This window comes from Somniosus microcephalus, chromosome 8 (assembly GCF_052327205.1).
Source record: "Somniosus microcephalus isolate GS21.2 chromosome 8, FLI_Smic_1.0, whole genome shotgun sequence".
In the NCBI taxonomy this organism is placed as follows: Eukaryota; Metazoa; Chordata; class Chondrichthyes; order Squaliformes; family Somniosidae; genus Somniosus; species Somniosus microcephalus.
The window spans coordinates 45,087,740-45,110,313 of record NC_140994.1 but is presented as its reverse complement, the minus strand read 5'-3'; the positions used below and the strand labels follow the sequence as shown (position 1 = coordinate 45,110,313).

Sequence of the window (22,574 nt, the reverse complement as noted above, 5' to 3'; positions counted from 1 at the left end):
ACTCATGAATGAGTTTCCCCTCCCCTGATTGGCTGCACAGTGCTCACCTGATCCCAGCCGGCACATCGCACTAACTACGCCGCTGGATCAGGTTAGCACAGCGCGCCGACAGCTGAACCGGGCATGTGACAGGAAATGCAAGCAGGCCCGGGCTTCAGATGGCGCGCAGGGTGAGGGCACATCGGGGGCTTGCACGCGCGGCAAGCCCCCGATCTAATTTTAGGGCCATTGTATGCTCAAGCAGACTACCCATAATTCAATTTGGGGAGGCACAGGAATAAATGGATCATCTTTGGACTTCAGCATGCCCTTTATTGAGGCTCTCAGTAATAAGGCAGCATAAATTAACTACTATTGTATGCAAGTACTCATATTAGTTATTTTCTACAAACCCCTTACAGTACAGGAAACTTTGGTTTATCCGGAGGTTAACTGTCCGAAATGCTCGATCCACCGGCAAAAATCAGGAGCCGTTTCGTTAGGTTTTTTTCTTTTTGTTGCTTTTTTTCCCCCACCAGTCAGGCTCTGCAAGGTCTCGCTGAAGCTGTTGCTAAGCTACAGAGACGCTTGCAAGGTACGGCCGACTGTTTAGAAGCTGAGCAACAGGGTTTGTTGCCAGATACGGCTCCGTATGTTTCAACATTAGCGCTGGTTTGTCCGGCAGTTTTGATGGGACGGCAACAGCTCGGTCCCGTCGGTGCCGGATATCACAAAGTTTCCTGTACTACATAAAAAGTGGAAACAGTTGCTACATATATCCTCATGAAACAAAGATTTAAATCTATTCAACAACTCCAGAACTGAATCTCCTTCACACGAAACAAGGTATTGGCCACTACTTAGGCACTTAGGCATAATCCATGTACCATGCAGTTCTGTAGATTTTGCCTGGAATCATTGTTGAATCAGTCTGCAGTGATAATGTTCAGAAAATCTAGTCCCTCCTAATAACCAGGCTGTCCAGCACAAGCTTACTCAGACCAGTATCAGAAATTTTCAACTCAATGCACACAGAAACTTCCTGACCAGATAGAGAAGGCAATCATCTATTGTCAAAGCACAATTTTATATCCTGCATTCTAGGTCAGAGTCGAATCGATTGCTCAGTTGTCAAATTATAAAGACCATTTCTTGTACAATGTCCACTCAGAGGCAAATCAAGTAAAATTCCAGATGTTTCTCTGAACCTTACATCTCATGCTTACAACTTTGACCACCTCATTCCAAAGCCACTCATCCATGGTCCCAGCAGCACATGAGCTATCTCTCTCCAGAGTTCTTGATCATTTACATCAATCCTTATAATATTCAATCCAGCTCCTAAGCTACATAAATTGACAGAGCAGGAATCAAATTTGCCAGGAATCACTTTCCCTATCTACACTTCCGGTGGAGGGGCGGGGAGCAGAAAGAGAACAATAAATAACAAATTCTAGAGAGTAAACCACCGGGTGAGGGATAACTCGGAGCAGCTCTTTATATTCTGTAGTTTTCTAAATAGTGACAATGGCTGCCTTTTAAATATTTATAGTCAGAACTCAAAAATAATAATTGCTCATATAAACAAATGACAAGTTCTGGAGGGACTGTTGCATTATTTAAGCATGAAGGGAAATTCTGAAAGTTATTTAAACATGCATGTTTAAGTACAATATCTTGGAAACATACAGTTTCAGAGATATATGGTACTGGAGAAAATCTCCAATGTAGTTGAATCTTTACAGTTTTATATATTTCTTGCCATTTGCAATAAAAGGCCACATCTTAAACAGTAGGATAGAGATTTATTGTATTTTTTTTGAAGCTTATAGTGGATAAAAACCATGTATTTCCCAGGAACCAATTAAAAACAACTGCTTCATTGTCTATGGAGAGATAGCTTATAAACTTCTTTCTAAATTATTTCACTGAAATATACACCCTCGCATCCCACTCTCTTTGCAACAGCATGATTCAGGATGAGCAACATCATGGAAGGTCCGAGAGCTTTATATGAAAAACAGTTCCCATATACTAAACTATTCCATCAAGACTATGCCACACACCATTATGTAGATTCACTGTAGTGCTCATACTGTAGTACTCCCTCAGTACTGCACTGAAGTGTCAGCCTGAATTATGTGCTTAAGTCTCTAGAGTGGGGCTCTACCTTCTGATTGAGAGAGTGCTACCACTGAGCCAAGTTTGACACCTTAGTTAAATCCTTCTGAAAGTGTAGTGGATAAGCTTAGCAATATTTGAAATAGCTTCCTGTTATCTTAAATTATTTTCACAGATCCGAGTGTGTCTTTTTCAGGCATGCACAAGTTTGGGCAAATTGATATACAAGATATCTTACTTCAGTATGAAAAAGGAAGCTAATTACCTTAACAACCTCTTCTCCATCCACCTTCATCAGCTGTCTCAAGTTCTGCTGTAGCAAATTTGTGTTCGACCGCCATTTCAAAAGTCCCAGGAGGTCCACTGTAAACAGACCAGACATATATAACTTCTTTATTGAACAACAATGTTAAGTAAAAAGCCAACCTAGTCACAAAGTATAAAACAGCACAAAGGGAGTTGTATGCAGCTACATCTTCATTTTACTACTACATTTCATGTGGTTGTTACGAGTAATTTGCTTCGGGCACAATGGTCTATTGTAGACAAAATCTATGCAATTTAAATTGTCAATTTTTTTTCACACAGAATAATTAAAAGATTTACTTTTTCTGGGTTTTAAATGAATACTAAGCTTAAGCCATTACAACAAAATAACCTTCAGTTAGTGGGCTCAGGAATATATTTACCTATTGGCCCAGTAATTCCGGGCACAACGCGTGAGTACGGACGGGGTACTCACGCGTGTGCCCGGAGGAATTGCCGGTTTTCAGCATGCACAGCGCATGCGCTGAAAACCGGCATTTCCTGTCCTCTAACCCAAGAGGCGGAACGCGTACGGATTGACAAGTGGTCTTTAACTTAAAATTATTACATTTTTTCCACAGCTTTATTGTTTTTAAGGACTTTACACTAAGGTAAGTGTAGTTTTAGACCCGATTTATTAAAAAATTATTTAGTTCAAAATTAATTGTTTAAAATAGTTTTTTAAAGTTATTCATAGTTAATTTAATTATTGGGATGTTTTTTTAAATTTTATTTAAAGTTTAAGTAGTGTTTTGGGGTGCAGTACTTTTCATGAGTTTGACAGTTCTTACTCTCAAACTTATGAATGAAGTTTCCCCTCCCCTGATTGGCTGAACAGTGCTCACCTGATCCCAGCCGGCACATCGCACTAACTACGCCGCTGGGTCAGGTTAGCACAGCGCGCCGACATCAGAACCGGGCCACTGACAGGAAATCCACTGCGGGCCAGGTTTCAGATGTTGGCGCGCCGGGTAAGTGCACATCGGGGGCTTGCACGCGCGGCAAGCCCCCGACACCAAGTTCTGGGCCATTGTGAAATAAAACAGAGTTAGCAAGTAGTCCAGTTTCCTTTTAGATTTCCAAGGAAAGTTTCATTTGAACCATCTGCTAATGAGTGTTTTGAGACATTTGGGGTTGAAAGGTTAAAATGGGATTCTGAACATATCTTTACTTCGATAGCAAAATACTGCAGATGTTGGAAATCCGAAATAACAACAGAAAATGCTGGAAAAACTCAGCAAGTCAGGCAACATCCGTGGAGAGAAATTTGAGTTGACGTTTCGGGTTTGACCCTTCTTCAAAACTGGAGAGAAAAGGAACTAGATCGAAGGCAGGGCTGCGATCGGACAAAAGAATAAAAGAACCAAAAGAAGTAAAAGAGATTAGAAGCTAGACGAGATGGTAATAGGCTGTGATTAGGTGTAAAGTGTACTGGCAGGGTAAAAGATAGCTGCCAGGTGTGAGAGAGAAACAAAAGGAAAGGGGGGGGGGAAGGAAAGGAGTTGAAAAATATAAGTGAAAATGAAATAGGGGCCGAGGTTATGATCTGAAATTGTTGAACTCAATATTGAGACCGGAAGGCTGCAGAGTGCCTAATCGGAAGATGAGGTGCTGTTCCTCGAAACGTCAACTCAAATTTCTCTCCACGGATGTTGCCTGACTTGCTGAGTTTTTCCAGCATTTTCTGTTGTTATATCTTTACTTCAGTTGATGAAAGCACAGTTCAACAATTAAATGGGAAAACCATAACAAACGTTGAAAGAATGTGTACTTAGTGTGAGGTTGAGACCTTATAAGTAGATCTGAAGTGAATTCTGTCACCTGTATAGACCTCCAGTGTCTGTTCAAAGAAACAATTATCTTGCTAATTTCCATTTCCTGAGGGTTCTCGGAGTGGCATTGCTAATTTTGTCCCAATTAGAGTTAGTTTTGTGCTGTAAGCCCACTAGACACTGAATTGAGATCAGCAAACTCATTTAACAAAGGACTATTGCAGCCAGCAGAGAGGAGACCTTTATCCATCAATCTGAACTTAATTTTAACTCTGGTCCCAGAAGTGAAAGGGCAATGTCTATCAAAGCCACCCACTCACTAATATAGAACAAAGCAATCCTGAGATGACCAAACCCGATAAACAAACCGGTTCTACGTCTCAATTTCTTTCATCACATATTTATTAACACGTTTTCCATCCTCATCTATTCCATAAAACAGGTTTATTCTGTGCATCCATATATTAGATTGCCATATTGTTCAGATTTGTAATTCCCAAAGCACTTAACAATAGATTTAAAAATGAAGAAATCTTTGTGTTGTGTGGTACAACAAAGGAAACACTCCAAAAGAGTCACTACATTGCTTATAACACAAAACAGATATCTCAACATTACTTTGAAGTTTTCCACGGTAGAAAAGGACTATGCATAGAGAGGGCTGTTATACTATCAAATTCAATTTGTATCAGTACTTCGGACATGTATCCACACAGAAGTTAACAGACTATTAGAACTTGTGTTACTTCTGAACCACATCATTAGAGGAGATGGGTTTTCTTCATACATCAACTCAGATAAATATCTTCACTTAAGATAGGTTCCACGATTCTGCAAACTTGTCTACTTTCACATTGAAATATCAAAAAGCTGATTTTTTTTCTCCCTTTTCTTTCTTCATCTCCTGAAGGTGTCCTTGTTGTTCCACAAGTGCCATCCAAATGGTTACTGCATCTATGAGCCCAGGCAAGAAATGTTGGCAGGCTCGTCAACCATTAGGGTTGCGGCAGGTTGAGAAGAGAAATCACAGATAATAAGGAAAAGAAACCCTATCTAACCTGGGAATGCTGAGATAATTATACTAGCAATCATTGCAAGTGCCCACTCAATGTAAGCTTGTTGACAAGACAAATTTGACAACTTTTAATTAAAAGCTGAAACGGGCCATTTTAACACCACATAACTTACTGGTGAGCCCACATTTACAATGTTGTGAGCAATTTCCTCAACTTCCAAGTACAGTTACATTGGCTGGGATTTTGAGGGGGGGCAGCGGGCGTGATCGGTGGTCAGCCAGGTGGGAAAGTGTTTTTTTTTCCCACAGCGGGTCGGGAACCCACTGCCATGCACCTTTCCCAATGTCGGGTCCGTCAGCGCTGAGCAGACCCGACATTCAGTGGCGGGGGACCCAATTCAGGTAATTAGTGGCTTGTTTGGCGCCACTTAAGAATGATTTTCAGCTTACCTTTTGTATTCGACAGCTCACCCACAGGATTCACGCTGTTCGTGAACCACGTCTGTCAAGCTGAGGCAGGAGTTCAGTAGCTATTGAATTAGCTGTTGAGGTGACAGCTCCAAATATAAAGTAAAAGCTCCCACCTTACAGAGATATCTTTCCTCAGCCACAAGCTCTTCCTCACTGCATTTTCACAACAGATTCACCATGCTGCAAGTCTTTACACAAGTCTTCATCCAGTCTGACCTCATTACTTCTCTCACCATTGGCAGATCGCTTCTGTAATCTCTATTTCACCTGCCATCTATTCCATTGGCATGGGGGCCCTTTATACTCTCTCACCTTGGACCTCAGAATCCCACCATGATCAGCCCCAACACCAGCAGCACTAACAACACCAACCTTCTCCGTAATCACCTGATGCTACACAGGACAGGGCGCACCAGCACCCGACCACATTGCTGCCTGCCAGGCTAGGGATGGCCTCACCAGGGCCAGATTTACTTCACTTGACGCTGTACACCCAGCCGCCACATGATGCGCCAGATTGGCACTACCCCACACCAACACCATAAAGCATCCCTACAATGCCCAAGCCATTCCTTTCACACTCATCACCATTGTGGGGGGTACCATATGCCTCACCATTCACCGCAGCTCACTAAGCCACTTCCAAAAGGTGCACACAAATCTGTCCAAGAACGCAAAATGTTCAAAATAAAAGTTTCAATGTTTGACACCACATTAACAGAAACTTTACATGGACGTTGCATAAAACACCCAAGTGCCTACCCTTGTGTGTTGTTAGTTGTTTTGATTGCACTAGGGTGAGTGTGAGGGGTGGCTAGTGAGATGGGGATGTGATAATATACACAGAGAGGGATGGATGGATGTCCAAGGTAAGCTGGTGTGAATAAGGATGTGCAGGAGTAGGGTAGGGAAGGCAGAGTGGTGGGGATGTGATGAGAAGCACAGCAGGATGAGGTTGAGTGTGACTTTGTACTAACGTTTTGTGATCTACTGAGATCACTGAAACATTTGTGGCACTGCCCCCAGGTCCTCCTGACCACATCCCTGCTTGTGCACTCCTCTGCAATGTGCAACCAGGCTGTGTTGATCTCCTGGGGAGGTCTCTTTCACCCATGGGAAGGGACGAGGACCTCCCTGTGTGCTGTGACTCCCTCCATAAGCATATGGAGTGAGTCATGGGAGAGCCTGGGTGCAGCCCTGTGCCTTTATGCAGTCATCATCAGTGTTTGCAGCACGTCAATGCTGCAGAACACTAACAGCACAAATGTAAAAATAAAGTTGGCCATGGTCCCTTTAAGGAAATCGGCTGATGACATGTCATGAAATACCATCAGACCCGCTTCCTCTAATTGGCCGGGAAACGCGCTGGACGGGATTAACAAGCCCAATCAAGGGAAATTTATTTTACAGAGCGAGATAGAGCCAGCAGTGGAGTCAGGACCTGCTGAGGTCAGCAAAATCGTAGCCATTGAGAGGGTTCTAAACCAAATAGCGGTAACTCAAACTTAGGACCATAAGTTAAAAAGACTCAGAACTCAGTTTTTAGACTGAAAAGAAAAGAAACAGTATACTATAATTTTCCCTCTCCTCCAACCCAACCAAATCGACTCAACAAAACCATATGTTGACTAACTCCTTTAAAATAAGGAGCTGGGTAAACACCTAGCAAGGAACTTAATTGGAGCTTATAATTTATAAGCATCTTTGTCTCAATCGATAAATGGATAATAAAATCTCCCAGAACAATAATTTTGTTATTCCTCCTCATTTCTCTAATCTGACTTCCATTTCCTTCCTACAATTGGAGGCCTGTAATATACCCCTACAAATGTAAGAAGCCCTTTTTTATCTTTGAGATCCAACCATACTGTCTGTACCAATTCCTTGTCTACATCAACCCTCTCTATAGCATGTGTTCCCTCTTTAACCAATATTGCTGTTGCCCCTCCTTTCTTGCTGTTTCTATCCCTCTTAAATATATTATATCCTGATATAATTATCTTTCATTTTTGTCCAGTTTGCAACGAGGTTTCTGTTAATGCTAATAAGTCTAGATCTTCCTGTAAAATAACTGTTTCCAGTTCCCCTAGTTTATTTCCCACACCCTGTGCATAACAATATATGCATTTTAATCTTTGTATGCTTTTTTTTATAAAGACACTACTCGTTTTCTCATGATTTTATTTGTCTAAGTCATTCCCTACCTCTACCATCAATTATTTTCTTCTTCAGGTATGATAGTTACTCTTCATGGCAGATGTAGAATTAGGACACTAAACACACTAATTAGTCAATTTATTAAGATTGCCCAAATCACCTTGAGATAAAAACCACTGAACAATCATTAAAAAGCAGTTAAGGGAGCTGGGTGGCACACTGATTTACAGACTGGCCCTTCACCTCTTGGATCTGGGTTGGAATCCAGCCTAGATTGATCAAGTGAAAGGCTCCAAAGATCCTACCTTAAATGATTTGGACAATCTTAACCCAACTCCGAGTGGATATAAGTGGTTATAAATTGCTTCTAATTTGACAGTAACTGGCAGTTTCGCTCACAGAGGTGAAAAGATGTAGAAAATGAAAATGTTACACTGGTACAAGTAGTGGTTCTCTTCTGAGGCTGAGCTAAGATATGCAACATTGAGGGAGCCTTCTAACTATACTATATCTAACTGGCGTGCTTGAGACAGACATTGGGTGCCTGAAAAGAAAAAGCATTTACCTTGATAAGAAAAAATAGATGTTATGTAGAATCTACAATATGCGCACTTACGCACCAGCGTCTATCTTCTGGCAGCTAGCTAGGTATTTAAGGGCAATATCACCAAATGAGTCAATGGGAGGAGACAAAAGCTCAATGCCCAATGGAATCTGTACTGAGGGAGATATCAGACTTAATCTTGATTTAAGATGCCACAGCAAAGTCTCAGGACACAACAAACTGTTTTATCTACTTGCCTGTACAGGAAGAAAAAAACCATGCAGCTGTTAAACAGATATATGTATCCATTAGAAGGTCAAAGGTTACACAAAGAATCCGAGTCTTCTATGACAATAGTCAGTATCAGCCTTGCAGATTGGGCTGTCTTATTGACATGCTCTAGATACTAAGGGGGAAAATTTCGGTTGCTTTGTGCCTCCCGTTAGTGCCCTCTTCCGCAAAGCAACTAGCGCCCAAGCTTGGCACCGCCAACGCCTCACGCGAAATTCAGCTGGAGGTTAGTGACAGCAGTAACCATTAGCGCCCCACGGCGTTGCACTGCTGGCGATGATGTCATCGGCGTGCGCAGCGTCCTGGCCACGATCTTCGGTAGCGCCCACTGACTTACCGCCGGACGCCATGTCAGACGGGGTCAGGGGGGCCTACCTGCAGCCGGGACGGCGCGAATTAAAGGCGAGGTGCTGGGCGGCCATTTTTGTTGCTGGCCGCCTGCCAGCACCTGCCCCCGTTGCCGTCCCCAGCCTCCTCTTCAGCCCCCCTGCGGAGTGCCGGCTGATCTCCGTGAGCCCGGCACTTCTCGAGTGCCGGGCTCTTTTGCCGGCACGCCGATCCCTGCTGGTCCAGCTGGGCCCCGGGTCGTGCTGTGCAAGGCCCCTCCCCTTTAAGAAGGGGAGGAAGGCCTGCAGTACCGCGGCGCGACATGCTGCAGCGCCACGTAGTGCCGCAATATTCCCTCACAGCGTCCCAAGAGGGAGGCTGGGCGCTTCCAGTAGCGCCCCGCTTCCCTCTAGGGGCGCTACTGGTGAATTTTGGCCGCGATGGTGCTAATATTTTCGGGGCACTAAAAGTAGCGCCCCAGCGAGGTTAGCGCGACTCAATTTTTCCCCCTAACTGTTTCAGCAAATTTCTGAAGAAGCTGTCTTTTAGCTACAAAATGGAATTCAAATACAAGTTCACCTAGCATAACTTCTCCCAACACCTCCGAGTTAGAAGTTTGTGGATTCGAGCTTCAACTCGAGGAATTGAGCACATAATCTAGGTTGATACTTCAATAAAACACTGAGGGATTGCTGCATTAATGGAGCTCCTTTCTTTCAGATGAGATGTTAAACTGAGGGTCCATCCACGGCACGCATAAAAGATCCTGGCATTATCGGAAGAGGAGCAGAAAGCCCAGCCAATGTTCCTCCCTTAAGCTCGATCACCACCACCGCTTATTTGCTGTCTGAGACCTTGCTGTGCTCAAATTGGCTGCTGCATTTGCCTACACAAATAAGAACATAAGAAATAGGAGCAGGAGTAGGCCAATCGGCCCCTCGAGCCTGCTCCGCCATTCAATAAGATCATGGCTGATCTGATCCTAACAGCCAATCTACTATCACTGAGCCATCTCCTGAATCTAACAGAATTAGACACACGAAATAGGAGCAGGATCAGGCTACATGGCCCCTGGGCCCGCTCCGCTACCCACAGGGCCATGACCGATCCGAACCTAGACTCATGTCCAAATTCCTGCCCGCTCCCCGTAACCCTTAATTCCCTTTACTTCTAGGAAACTGTCTATTTCTGTTTTAAATTTATGTAATGATGTAGCTTCTACAGCTTTTTGGGGCAGCATATTCCATGGACCTACCACCCTCTGAGTGAAGTAGTTCCTCCTCATCTCAGTTTTGAAAGAGCAGCCCCTTATTCTAAGACTATGCCCCCTAGTTCTAGTTTCACCCACCATCGGGAACATCCTCCCCGCATCCACCCGATCCAACCCCTTCACAATCTTATATGTTTCAATAAGATCGCCTCTTATTCTTCTGAACTCCAATGAGTAGAGTCCCAATCTACTCAACCTCTCCTCATATGTCCATCCCCTCATCCCCGGGATTAACCGAGTGAACCTTCTTTGTACTGACTCGAGAGCAAGTATGTCCTTTCTTAAGTATGGACACCAAAACTGTACGCAGTATTCCAGGTGCGGTCTCACCAATACCTTGTACAACTGAAGCAATACCTCCCTATTTTTATATTCTATCCCCCTAGCAATGAAAGCCAACATTCCATTGGCCTTCTTAATCACTTGCTGCACCTGCATACTAACCTTTTGAGTTTCGTGCACCAGGACCCCCAGATCTCTTTGTACTTCAGTACTTTCCAGTTTCTTGCCATTAAGATAATAACTTGCTCTACGATTTTTCCTGCCAAAGTGCATAACCTCACACTTTCCAGTATTGTATTCCATCTGCCAAATCTCTGCCCACTTACTTAGCCTGTCTATGTCCCCTTGCAGTTTTTTTATGTTCTCCTCACTCACTACTTTCCCTCCCATCTTAGTATCATCTGCAAACTTTGATATGTTACACTCGGTCCCCTCCTCCAAATCGTTAATATAGATTGTAAAGAGTTGGGGACCCAGCACTGATCCGTGGAACACCACTCGTTACTGATTGCCAGTCCGAGAATGAACCATTTATCCCAACCCTCTGCCTTCTGTTAGATAGCCAATCCTCTATCCATGCCAGAATATTACCCCCAATCCCGTGATTTTTTATCTTAAGCAATAACCTTTTGTGTGGCACCTTGTCAAATGCCTTTTGGAAGTCTAAATACACTACGTCCACTGGTTCCCCTTTATCCACCCTATATGTTACTTCCTCAAAGAACTCCAGCAAATTTGTCAAACATGACTTCCCCTTCATAAAACCATGCTGACTTTGTCCTATTAAATTATGATTATCCAAATGTCCTGTGACTGTCTCCTTAATAATGGACTCCAATATTTTACCTACCACAGATGTTAGGCTAACCAGTCTATAGTTTCCAGCCTTCTGTCTACTGCCCTTTTTAAATAAGGGCATTACATTAGCAGTTTTCCAGTCTGCCGGGACCTTTGGAAAATTATTACCAATGCATCCACAATCCCTACCGCCACTTCCCTCAAGACCCTAGGATGTAAGCCATCAGGTCCAGGTGATTTATCCACCTTGAGTCCCATTATTTTACCGAGTACCACTTCCTTAGTGATTTTGATCGTATTTAGCTCCTCCCCCCCAAAAACCCCCCTGTTTGTCCAGTGTTGGGATATTCTTAGTGTCCTCTACTGTAAAGACTGATACAAAATATTTATTCAGTGTTTTTGCCATCTCCATATTTCCCACCATTAATTTCCCGGTCTCATCCTCTAAGGGACCAACATTTACTTTAGCCACCCTTTTTCTTTTTATATAACTATAAAAACTCTTACTATCTGTTTTTATATTTTTTGCTAATTTACTTTCATAATCTATCTTCCCTTTCTTAATCAATCTTTTTGTTACTTTTTGCTGTCTTTTAAAGTTTTCCCAATCCTCTATCCTCCCACTAGATTTGGCTACCTTATATGCCCTTGTTTTTAGTCGAATACTATCCTTAATTTCTTTACTTAGCCACGGATGGCTGTCTTTTCTTTTACACCCTTTTCTTCTCAGTGGAATATATATTTTTTGGAAGTTGTAAAATAACTCCTTAAATGTACACCACTGATCATGTATCGTCTTACCCTTTAATCTATTTTCCCAATCCACTCTACTCAATTCCGCTCTCATACCTTCATAGTCTCCTTTATTCAAGCTTAGCACGCTTGTTTGAGATCCAACCTTCTCACCCTCTAATTGAATATGGAATTCAACCATGTTATGGTCACTCATTCCAAGGGGATCCTTTACTAGGACATTTTTAATTAATCCTGTCTCATTACACAGGACCAGATCTAAGGTTGCTTGCCCCCTGGTCGGTTCAGTTACATACTGCTCAAGAAACCCATCCCTAATACACTCAATGAACTCATCCTCAAGGCAGCCCTGCCCAATTTGATTTGTCCAATTAATATGATAGTTAAAATCCCCCATAATTATAGATGTTCCCTTATTACAAGCCTCAACTATTTCCTGATTGATACTCCGTCCAACAGAGTTACAACTGTTCGGAGGCCTATAGACTACGCCCACTAGTGTTTTTTTCCCCTTATTATTCCTTACCTCCACCCAAACTGTTTCATTATCCTGATCTTTTGACCCAATATCATTTCTCTGCATTAGTGATTCCTTCCTTTATTAACATAGCCACCCCACCTCCCCTTCCTTCCTGCCTGTCCTTCCTGATCGTTAAATAACCTGGTATGTTTAATTCCCAGGCATTGTCACCCTGCAGCCATGTTTCTGTAATGGCCACAAGATCATACCCATATGTCTCTCCCTCCAATGTATTGGATGTCTCTTAATGTTGTGTAGATCAGGGAGGAAATAATTTAGAACAAACTATTTTTAAAAATCTCTTACAATAAACGATGACAAATTCAGCAGTAAAAGCAAAATAATACAAGCCTAACTTTGACCCAAATATAAAATTGCAATGTACCAAATTACTTTCAAATTACACATTATATGAAATTTTCTCAATCAACATCACCTGTTCCAATCATTTATGTCATTGTTGCTCAGGGAGCAGTGACATTGTTACAAATTAGCTATAAAGTGGTTTATCAATATCCAAATGTAATCATAGGATATCCTGGTAAAGGAGTTACCTTTTTGAATATAAATACTTTGCACTTCAGCGTAACAGCTAAATTCTTTTCCCCCAATATTAACCCTCCGAGAAGTGAATTCCTTTAAAACTGTCAAAACATATCTCACAAACAAATAATATTATTTATTGCTCTTACAGGGATTGTGGGCTGATGAATAAATATTAAAGTGTTCAGATAGCTAGAAGAGGCTGCAAATTTTAAATTTCTAGCTGGCAAATTATCAGTAAAATGCTTTTTTAAAAACTGAACATCCCCTCATCATGGACCTGCCCCAGCCAAGTCAAAAATATAAAAGTGTTCCATCAGCACTGTTCTATTGGCAGCTTCTACAAAGTGACTGGCAACATCCGATAGCTGCCATTTCGATTTTTCTTCCCCCTCTATGGGGAAGCACTATTGTCTCCACTCAGTGCTTCCACACAACATTGTTACAATGAAGAACTCAGCATGTGGTCAATTCTTGACACAAAGCTCATTTTACCATTCTATGGTACAATACTCTGCAGTGTTAACATGCTGCCCAATTATGCAGTATTTCTTAATTCATATCATTCTCATCATTTTTTTTAAATTCTCATTTTAGATCAAAAAATCCTGTTTTCAAATAGTTCATGGGCTATTGTTGAACCCCGGTAACACACATTTTTTTCCTGTGCTAAAATCATAAAATTGAACGGTTTGGTTTATTCATAGAAAATTAAATCAAACCAGGAAAGCATCAGCAGGGCCCGGAAATATGTCTCCAATCTCAGTGGAGTTTAAAAAAAAAAAAATCTTGGTTCTGTGCATTTCCACATTCTACACTCACAACATTCATCAACAATCCCAATGATTTACTTTTGTAGAAAAATGTTGAGGCAATATAACCAAAAGTTTTAGATGTTAAAAAAATGTTCGTGGAAGAAAGTCAATATGCTGAAAACTAACAATAAGTATGATCTATTTTGAAATCACCACTTTCTAAACTGAACAGCACAATTAACGCGCAAGTCATTTTTTTCTCCTCAATATCTCACCATTCTGTGTGAGTTTTGTCGAACAGACCAAAGTGGAAATCTGAAATGAGTCCTTGCTGATGGCAAAGTTTCCAAAATTGTGCATATTTTTCCCAGTCATTGTGTAGCCTTTCTCTTCAAGCGCCTGTTTAGTTGCTGGCAGATTTAAGTATAGTGATGCATCTTCCAGTTTTTTGGCATCCCACTGTTCAGAAAAAAAACTTTTAAGACTCCATAATAATGTTTTATATTTCAACATACATATTAAAAGCACAACTCTATTAGATTATCCAGCTTTTAAGCTTCTTCAGTGGTGCCAATGTGTGTACATAAACCATCATACCTTGTATACAATTAGGTCATGTTCTCCATCTCTTAGAGTTGTTCCATCATACCTCATTAGCTTCACAAATGCCAATGCAAATATCTTCTCAGATTTGTCTTTAGCTGAACACAGAAGAAAGCACAGAATTTAAAATGATCCCTGTTATATGCAAATACCTTTTTTAAACAAAAACTAAACAGTTAACACCCAGGACTACATTCAACACAATATAAATTTTACAACTAAAGAAAGAACTGCCATGTGCTAAGCACAGTCCTTATCTTTATGTATTGGATTAGTACCACAGAAAAAGAGGCAACTAATTGCCCATGTAAAACACAGAGAACATGTGATCTGCATTTGATGGAGGAATCTCTCTAATCCCAAAGGCAACATTTTTCTTCTTTTGGAAAAATAAATGTCCAAACTGGGTTTCTAATTTTATTATCTTGCATTTATATTTGAAACATATTCAGAACCGTTAGCAAATTGTAGCAATTCTTGCTTTCAACAACAAGTACTTATGAAGCGCCTTTAACATAATAAAACGTTCCACGGCACTTCACAGGAGTGTTACAAGGCAAAAATTTGACACCGAGCCACATTAGAATAAATTAGGGCAGATGATCTAAAGCTTGGTCAAAGAGGTAGGTTTTAAGGAGTGTCTTAAAGGAGGAAAGAGAGGTAGCGAGGCGGAGAGGTTTAGGGAGGGAGTTCCAGAGCTTAGGGCCTAGGCAGCTGAAGGCACGGCCAGCAAAGTTTGAGCGATTATAATCAGGGATGCTCAAGAGGGCAGAATTTGAGGAGCACAGATATCTCGGGGGATTGTGGGGCTGAAGGAGATTACAGAGATAGGGAGGGGCAAGGCCATGGAGGGATTTGAAAACAAGGATGAGAATTTTGAAATCGTGACGTTGCTTAACCGGGAGCCAATGGCAGTCGGGAGTTGGTGTGAGTTCGGACACGGGCAGCCAAGTTTTAGATGACCTCAAGTTTACGAGGGTAGAATTTGGGAGGCCAGCCAGATAGTCAAGTCTAGAAGTAACAAAGGCATGGATGAGGGTTTCAGCAGCAGATGAGCTGAGGCAGGAGCGGAGACAGGCAAAGTTACAGAGGTGAAAATAGGCAGTCTTAGTTATGCCACGGATATGTGGTCGGAAGTTCATTTCGGGGTCAAATATGACACCAAGGTCGCGAACAGTGTGGTTCAGCCTCAGACAGATGTTAGGGAAAGGGATGGAGTCGGTGGCTCGCGAACGGAGTTTGTGGCGGGGACTGAAAACAATGGCTTTGGTCTCCCCAATATTTAATTGGAGAAAATTTTTACTCATCCAGAACTGGATGTCGGACAAGCAGTCTGACAATTTAGAGACGACGGAGGGGTCGAGAGAAGTGGTGGTGAAGTAGAACTGGGTGTCGTCCGCGTACATGTGGAAACTGACGCCGTGTTTTCAGATGTTTCCCGGCCAATTGAAGGAAGCGGGTCTGATGACGTCACTTGATGACGTGTCATCAGCTGGTTTCCTTAAAGGGACCATGCGCAAATTCATTTTGATAGTTGTGCTGTCAGTGTTCTACAGCATTGAGTTACTGACAATGACTGCACAGAGGTGCACGGCTGCACCCAGACCCTCCCATGACTCCCTCCATATGCTTATGAAGGGAGTCACAGCACGCAGGGCAGTCCGCTTCCCTTCCCATGGGCAGAAGAGACCTCCCCAGAGATCAACGCTGCCAAGTTGTACATTGCACAGGATGACAAGCAGGGATGTCGTTAGGAGGACCAGGCTGCAGTGGCGCAAACCTTTCAATGTTCTCAGTGGATCACGAAACTTTACCGCAAAGCCACACTCAACCTCATCCTGCTGTGCCACTCATCACATTCCCATCACTCTGCCTTCCCTACCCTACTCCTGCACATCCTTACTCACATCAACTTACCTTGGACCTCCACCCATCCCTCTCTATCTACATTATCACTTCCCCATCTCACTAACCACCCCTCACACTCACCCTCATCCTAGTCCAATCATACCAACTAACAACACACAAGGGTAGGCACTTTGGGTGTTTTAGCCAATGTTCATGTGACGTTTCTGTTAATGTACTGTTAAAACACTTAAATCTTTATTTTCAACACTTTGCATTCTTGGACAGGTGTGTCTGCACCTTTGGAAGTGGCTTAGTGAGTTGCAGTGAATGGTGAGACAGAATGGACCCCCGCAATGCTGATGAGTATGAAAGGAATCGTTTGGACATTGTAGGGATGCTTTATGGTGTTGGTGTGGGGTGGTGCCAACCTAGCGCATCATGTGGCAGCCAGGGTGTACAGCATCAAGCGGCAGCCAGAGTGTACAGCATCAAGTGAAGTAAATCTGGCCATGGTGAGGCCATCGCTGGCCAGCAATGTGCTTGGGTGCTGATGCCCTGTGTCCTGTGTAGCATCAGTTGATTTTCCCACCTGACCTGCCACCAAACGCACCCACTGACCCCCCTGAAAAATTCCCCCAGTTTTGCAGAAGGTGCTTGGGTTGGGCCACTTTGCAGTGCATGAGATATCAGGAGTTCTTAAAAGGGCACTTCAGACACATTTCTCTTAGGTGAGTGTGGTGCACCAATCTTCCTGGCTGTATTGGTGCTTCTGCAGCGATGTGCTCTTGGTCATGGTCTGTGTCCTGCTCTGGCCTTGCTTGCGCATTGGCCTCCTCCTCTGTTATGATTAGGGTTCTTTATATCACAAAGTGGTGGAACATGCAGTAGATGATGATGATGATGATCTTGGAGACAATGACATGGTCTGTCAAGATATCTGAGTGTTTCACAATGCCAATGATGCTCGATAATTATCATGGTTGCTGCAAGGGCCTCATCATATCTGTAATCGTTTTCTGTCCATGACTGCAAGACTATCCTCCGGCCATTGAATTGTATAATATGATTTTGGTGAACCCTGACTAGCTACAAAATGATGCAGTAAAACAATTTCTGTTCAGAGACTAGCATTGTGCCTAGGGGCCTGGATGCTCACAAAGGTGGCATCAATGATCCTGTAGTTTGGTGAGATTGGGTAGCACTGTCATGCTGTCATTGAGTGAGGATCCTTTCCAACAGACGAGAACCTGTTTAGCTTCTAATGGCCATGTGTAATGGGTAAGCTAAGTGCAGTATTTGTGTTGTTGAAGAGTCGTGGAGCAGGCAGAAATTCAGCAACTTCCTGAAATAATTTTCTGGTGCTCACTTCAACACTTTCAACTGGCAGGAATTTGGAGGTCATATTCCCATTTTGGCTGTTCAAACCAAATGCTTGTTATACAACAATTTCATATTCAATTGTTCTAAAAATATTTCTCTTGAGCAAAATGGCTGTGAGATCTATCTGTTCCAGATCAGAATAATATGGTACATCTTTTTTAAATTTGTAGCTTTCCAGTATGTAACAATTTTAAAATCTTCTTCTGTGTCTACTTTTGAGAGAGCTGCGAGAAATACGCCCAAGTCAAATTAGTTTTATTTCTTAAGCAAACATATATGTAACAGGACAAAGCTAGTCATATTGCCCAGCAAGTAGTAGTCGTAAAGAACATCCAGGCTATAAAAATAATTAACATTGATCACTGGGTTATCAATTGCCTGGTGTCAAATTGCAGACAATCTTATCTGTACTGGAGACCAAATAGGGAGGCAGAGCAGGGGAGGAGTGACTTTCACCCAATGTGAGAGTGTTGCTTTGTTCTAGAGGTATGAAAATTGAATCAAAAAACCTGAAAGGCAGTCTTTGAATTCTTTTAATTGACAGTTCTGATTAATAAGTTCTTTTTCTGAATCTTCCTTTTGTCCCAGCCTGGAGCAAAAAGATATATATATAAATAATAGAAACTAGAATCTTTGCTTGCCAGAGCCTTTCTTGAAGTATTGCTATAGGAGCCAGATGCTATAGCGAACTCTGTCAAGTGTCTTACACATTAAAGCTTTTCATCAAATGTGTGTGGTCCAAATAACAAATATTTATTGCAGAATGCTGCTAGTAATTCTCAACATTTGTTTTGGAACAGATACTGTTAAGTGGAATACTGTAACTTATCTAAATCCACTAGTGTATTAATTTACATCTGTGCTGTTTTTGTCTCCTAATAAACATTCTTTAGTAAACTTTCAGCCTGAACCATATGATCTGTCAGCATGCTATTTTCTGCCAATTTTGGAGAGACTTTGGGGGGGATTTTAACTCAGCTGTGGGCTATTGGCGTGTTCCCCGAATTTCATGTTTCCCACACGAATCTAAATGGATGTGGGAGATTGATGCAATTTTAACTTACGGGGCCAATTGATTTCCAACGTGTGGGAAGCCTTTGCAAATGGGTTTCTCATGACTGAAAGTCCGCTCCGATGACGTCATCATTGCTGCTACATTTAAGGTCCACAGCAAGCCTTGCTTCTTCTGCAGACTGCCAAGCTCCTTGACTGTGCAGTGTGAGGGAGCTGCAGCAAACATGACCAGTGGGAGGGCAAGAGCAGCTCCTCGCTTTGACGAGGCGGCACTGCAGGTATTGGTGGATGGGGCTAGGGCCAACAGGGAGGTCCTGTTCCCTTCATCAGGGAGGAAGAGGCCTCCCACTCAGACCAAGGCTGTGTGGATGCAGGTGGCTGAGGAGGTCAACTCCTTGGGAGTCACCCGCAGAACCTGGATGCTCTGCAGGAAAAGATTTCATGACCTTCAGCGCACTGGAAAAGTGAGTATGAATTTCCCATCACCCTCAATCTGATCCCCATTGCCTTTCCTCACCAGCACTCAGCTTTAGCAATCCCTTCCTCCACATCCCATTTGACACTGACATCCATGCACCCTTACCCATTCCCTCTCTCTCTATGCTCACATTCACATTACTATTCGACCATGCAGCCCTCACACTCCCTATCACTCTGATGCTTTGAACACAACTGACAACACACAGGGAGGGCCCTTGGTCTTGCAACCTCACTCCATCTTTGTCTCCTTCTAAGTATCTATGCTATGCAATCTCTACACTCACTCCTTCATTCTCACTCAACCTCCACTTGTCTGCCTCATTGCAGGAAAAGGGAGCCCACAACAAAAGAGAGCGAGCCAGGACAGGAGGAGGGCCACCCTCAATAACCCACCTGACCCCCTGGGAGGAGGCCGCACTGGAAATCATCGGCATCGAGAATGATTCGCGCGTGGGGGACGGACAGACGGGTGCAACACAGCAAGCTGGTGACAGAAAAGTTTCCCATCTCTCTCTTCGACATTGCATGAGTCGCTGATAATGATTGTGAAGCTGTAACAGATGCACTTATGAGCATCTGCAAAAAGCTATGTGCATGTAGCCTTTGCATCACATCTCTGACTCTCTTCTTTACTCCCTCACAGGACAGGACCATCACAAGCATCCGTCCCCCCTTGCTAGGAAGAAGAGGCTGAGCAGCCAGACTCCTCAGAGGAAGCTGCAACCTCTAAGGGCGCAGCGTCAGCAGAATTCAGCGCACCCAGCACCAGCGCAGACACTCACACCTCGGTGGGACCTTCGGGACATAGAATAGTGTTGTCACCTGGTGTATCACAGCTCACAAGTGAGCATCAGCAGATTGTGGAGACAGGGACAGCAGTGGAGAATCCTAGTCGGAGGTGGCAGGACTCTGCCAGCTCGGATCAGCAGCATGTCGACCCTCTGCCTCTGGGTCCATCCATAAGATCAGAGGTGATGGAACTCCAGGCACAGATGCAGGAGTCTCTGGCAGGTTTTGTCTCTAGGGTCGCTGCGAGTGTGGAGCGAATGGAGGAGTCCATAGCGAACATGAACAGAGCCTTTGTGGAGTCATTGGCACATGAATGCATCAACACGGAAAGGATGGCTACCTCCGTGGAAACGATTGCTACCTCCGTGGTAAGGCTGGCTACCGTGCAGGAGAGGATGGCTACGGTAGAGGAGAGGAGGCCTACGGCCATGGAGGAGCTTAGTCGCCAGGGTATGGAAAACATGGTCATTGTTCAGAATAGAATGACATCTCTTGAGGAGCGATGGGCATCTATTGAACATAGAAACCAGACCTTCATGGAAGTCCTCCTAAGTAGGACTGCCATTGCAGATATGGGTCCCCATGGCCCCCCTGATGTGCAGCAAGGTGCTCTCCAGCCACTTACAGGCACGGAGGGGGACCTGACCCATGAGAGGGAGGTTGGTGGCAGACCTCAAGGAAGTGGGGGTTCCTCTCCAGGCGCTCACACTTCCATGCCACTGCAGAGCCCTCGGTCAGAGCCCCACCGGAGTCCACACCCAAGTGAGATAGACGTCTCAACGCCTGCACAGCCGCAGGAGCAGCAGACTGTTGACAAGCCCTCACAGGCTCGCCACCCCAGAGGACGCCCGCCAAGCATGTCGAGACAGGAGCAGCAGGAAAGTGAGCAAGGGTCCTCCACATCTGCTGAAGCCACAGGGGAACCACTACGTAGGAGCACGCGCAAGAGGAAGATAAAGCACAAGTAGTCACAAGGGTAGTCACTTGGGTGAAATTTGATGTATTGTTAGAAAAAGCCATCAGATTAATAATGTTAATAAAAAATCTGATGGCTACTGCTGTATTTGTGGCGTGTGTCATTTCGCGAATGGGACTTTCACATTGAGGGCTTAGGATTACTTGCAATTGTCAGTATGCTGGTCAAATAGCTAGGAATCCGCAGGGTCTTGACCATTGTTGATGCTCAGGCAAGAAGCTGCGAGGCAGATTGACTAGGCTAAACAAATCTGGCCAGGATCAGTACGTTCCTTGCATCCCGGGCAGCAATGTTCTCACGTAATGCTGCCGATGGTTGATGGGCCTCCACAGGATGCTCGTTTTCACCCGCCTCCTCCTCCTCCTCATCTGAGGAGGATATGTGAGGAGCCACTTGGTCCTCAGGAATCTGCAAGCCATGACGCTGTGCCATGTTGTGAAGTGCACAGCAAACCACGACGATTCTGGAGCCGCTGGCTGCTGAGTACTGCAGGGCTCCACCTGATCTATCCAGGCACCTGAAGCGCATCTTCAGCAAACCGATGGTTTGTTCGATAATGGATCTGGTGGAAATGTGGCTGGAGCTGTAGCGCTCCTCAGCTTCATTGGCTGGCCTCCTCAACGGCGTCATCAGCCACGTCCTCAGGGGATAGCCCTTGTCTCCAAGTAGCCATCTGTTAAGTTGGTCTGGCGGACTGAATAGCGGAGGCACACTAGACTGGCACAGTATGAAGGAGTCATGGCAACTGCCAGGGTACATGGCACAAACATGCAAAATTTGGTCACACACCAGCTGAACGTTGAGGGAGTGGAAGCCCTCGCAGTTGACAAAAATACCTGGATTGCGATGGGGTGCCCTAAGGGCCACGTGTGCAGTCAACAACGCCCTGCACCCTTGGAAAGCCTGCCAGATGAGCTAATCCAACCTCTCGCGCTGTGACACTTGCTCGATCCTTGGTGAAATGGATGTGATTGTGCGCGAGGGCAAAGGGGGCATCAGTTACCTGCGTGATGCAAGTGTGTGTGGCCACCTGGGAGATGCCGCTGATGTCTGCTGCTGATCCCTGGAATGAGCCAGAGGCAAAAAAGTTGAGTGCGGTGGTGACTTTGACGACCACTGGTAATGCTTGTCCACCTGGTCCTCTGGGCAGCAGGTCTTGCTGTAGCATTGCGCAGATGTCAGTCACTACATCTCGCGAAAGTCGGAGCGCCTTTGGCACTGCTGCTCAGGCATGTTGAGATAGGTGGCCCTGCGTCTGCAGACCCTGTTTGGGAGGTATCTCCTGCGCTGACAGGCTTCCAGGCGCTGGCCCCTTCCGGCCTGTGCAGCCTCAGGTGGGTGAGCAGCAGCCTAGCGCTCCTGCTGCTGTTGTTCCTGGTTCTGCTGGTGCTCGAGCTCCTCTAATGCCCAGATCGGAAGGAAATAAATGGCTCCCATGCTTCTGGTATATGCCTCCGTTGAGGAAGCGCTCAGTGAAGGTGGCGAGAGAGGTTTCCCAGGAGGCCACACTGGAGATGGGTGTGAGGCTCCAACCTTCCACAGGTGTGGTTAAGCCTTGTAAAAGTTGCCCCAGGCCTGAG

At 44.2% G+C, this 22,574-nt stretch overlaps 1 protein-coding gene across 5 annotated transcripts in view; it reads right to left on the bottom strand.

The window, feature by feature from the left end:
* dock1 (dedicator of cytokinesis 1) overlaps nucleotides 1-22,574 on the bottom strand; it is a 712,419-nt gene that overhangs the window by 528,157 nt on the left and 161,688 nt on the right. For all 5 annotated transcript variants that reach the window (XM_085994680.1, XM_085994678.1, XM_085994676.1 and 2 more), the window contains 3 exons: nucleotides 14,502-14,605; nucleotides 14,180-14,363; nucleotides 2,366-2,463 (listed from right to left, as the gene is read on the bottom strand). In XM_085994680.1, coding sequence (XP_085850806.1) covers nucleotides 2,366-2,463; nucleotides 14,180-14,363; nucleotides 14,502-14,605 — 386 coding nt within the window. The remainder of the gene's footprint in view (nucleotides 1-2,365; nucleotides 2,464-14,179; nucleotides 14,364-14,501; nucleotides 14,606-22,574) is intronic.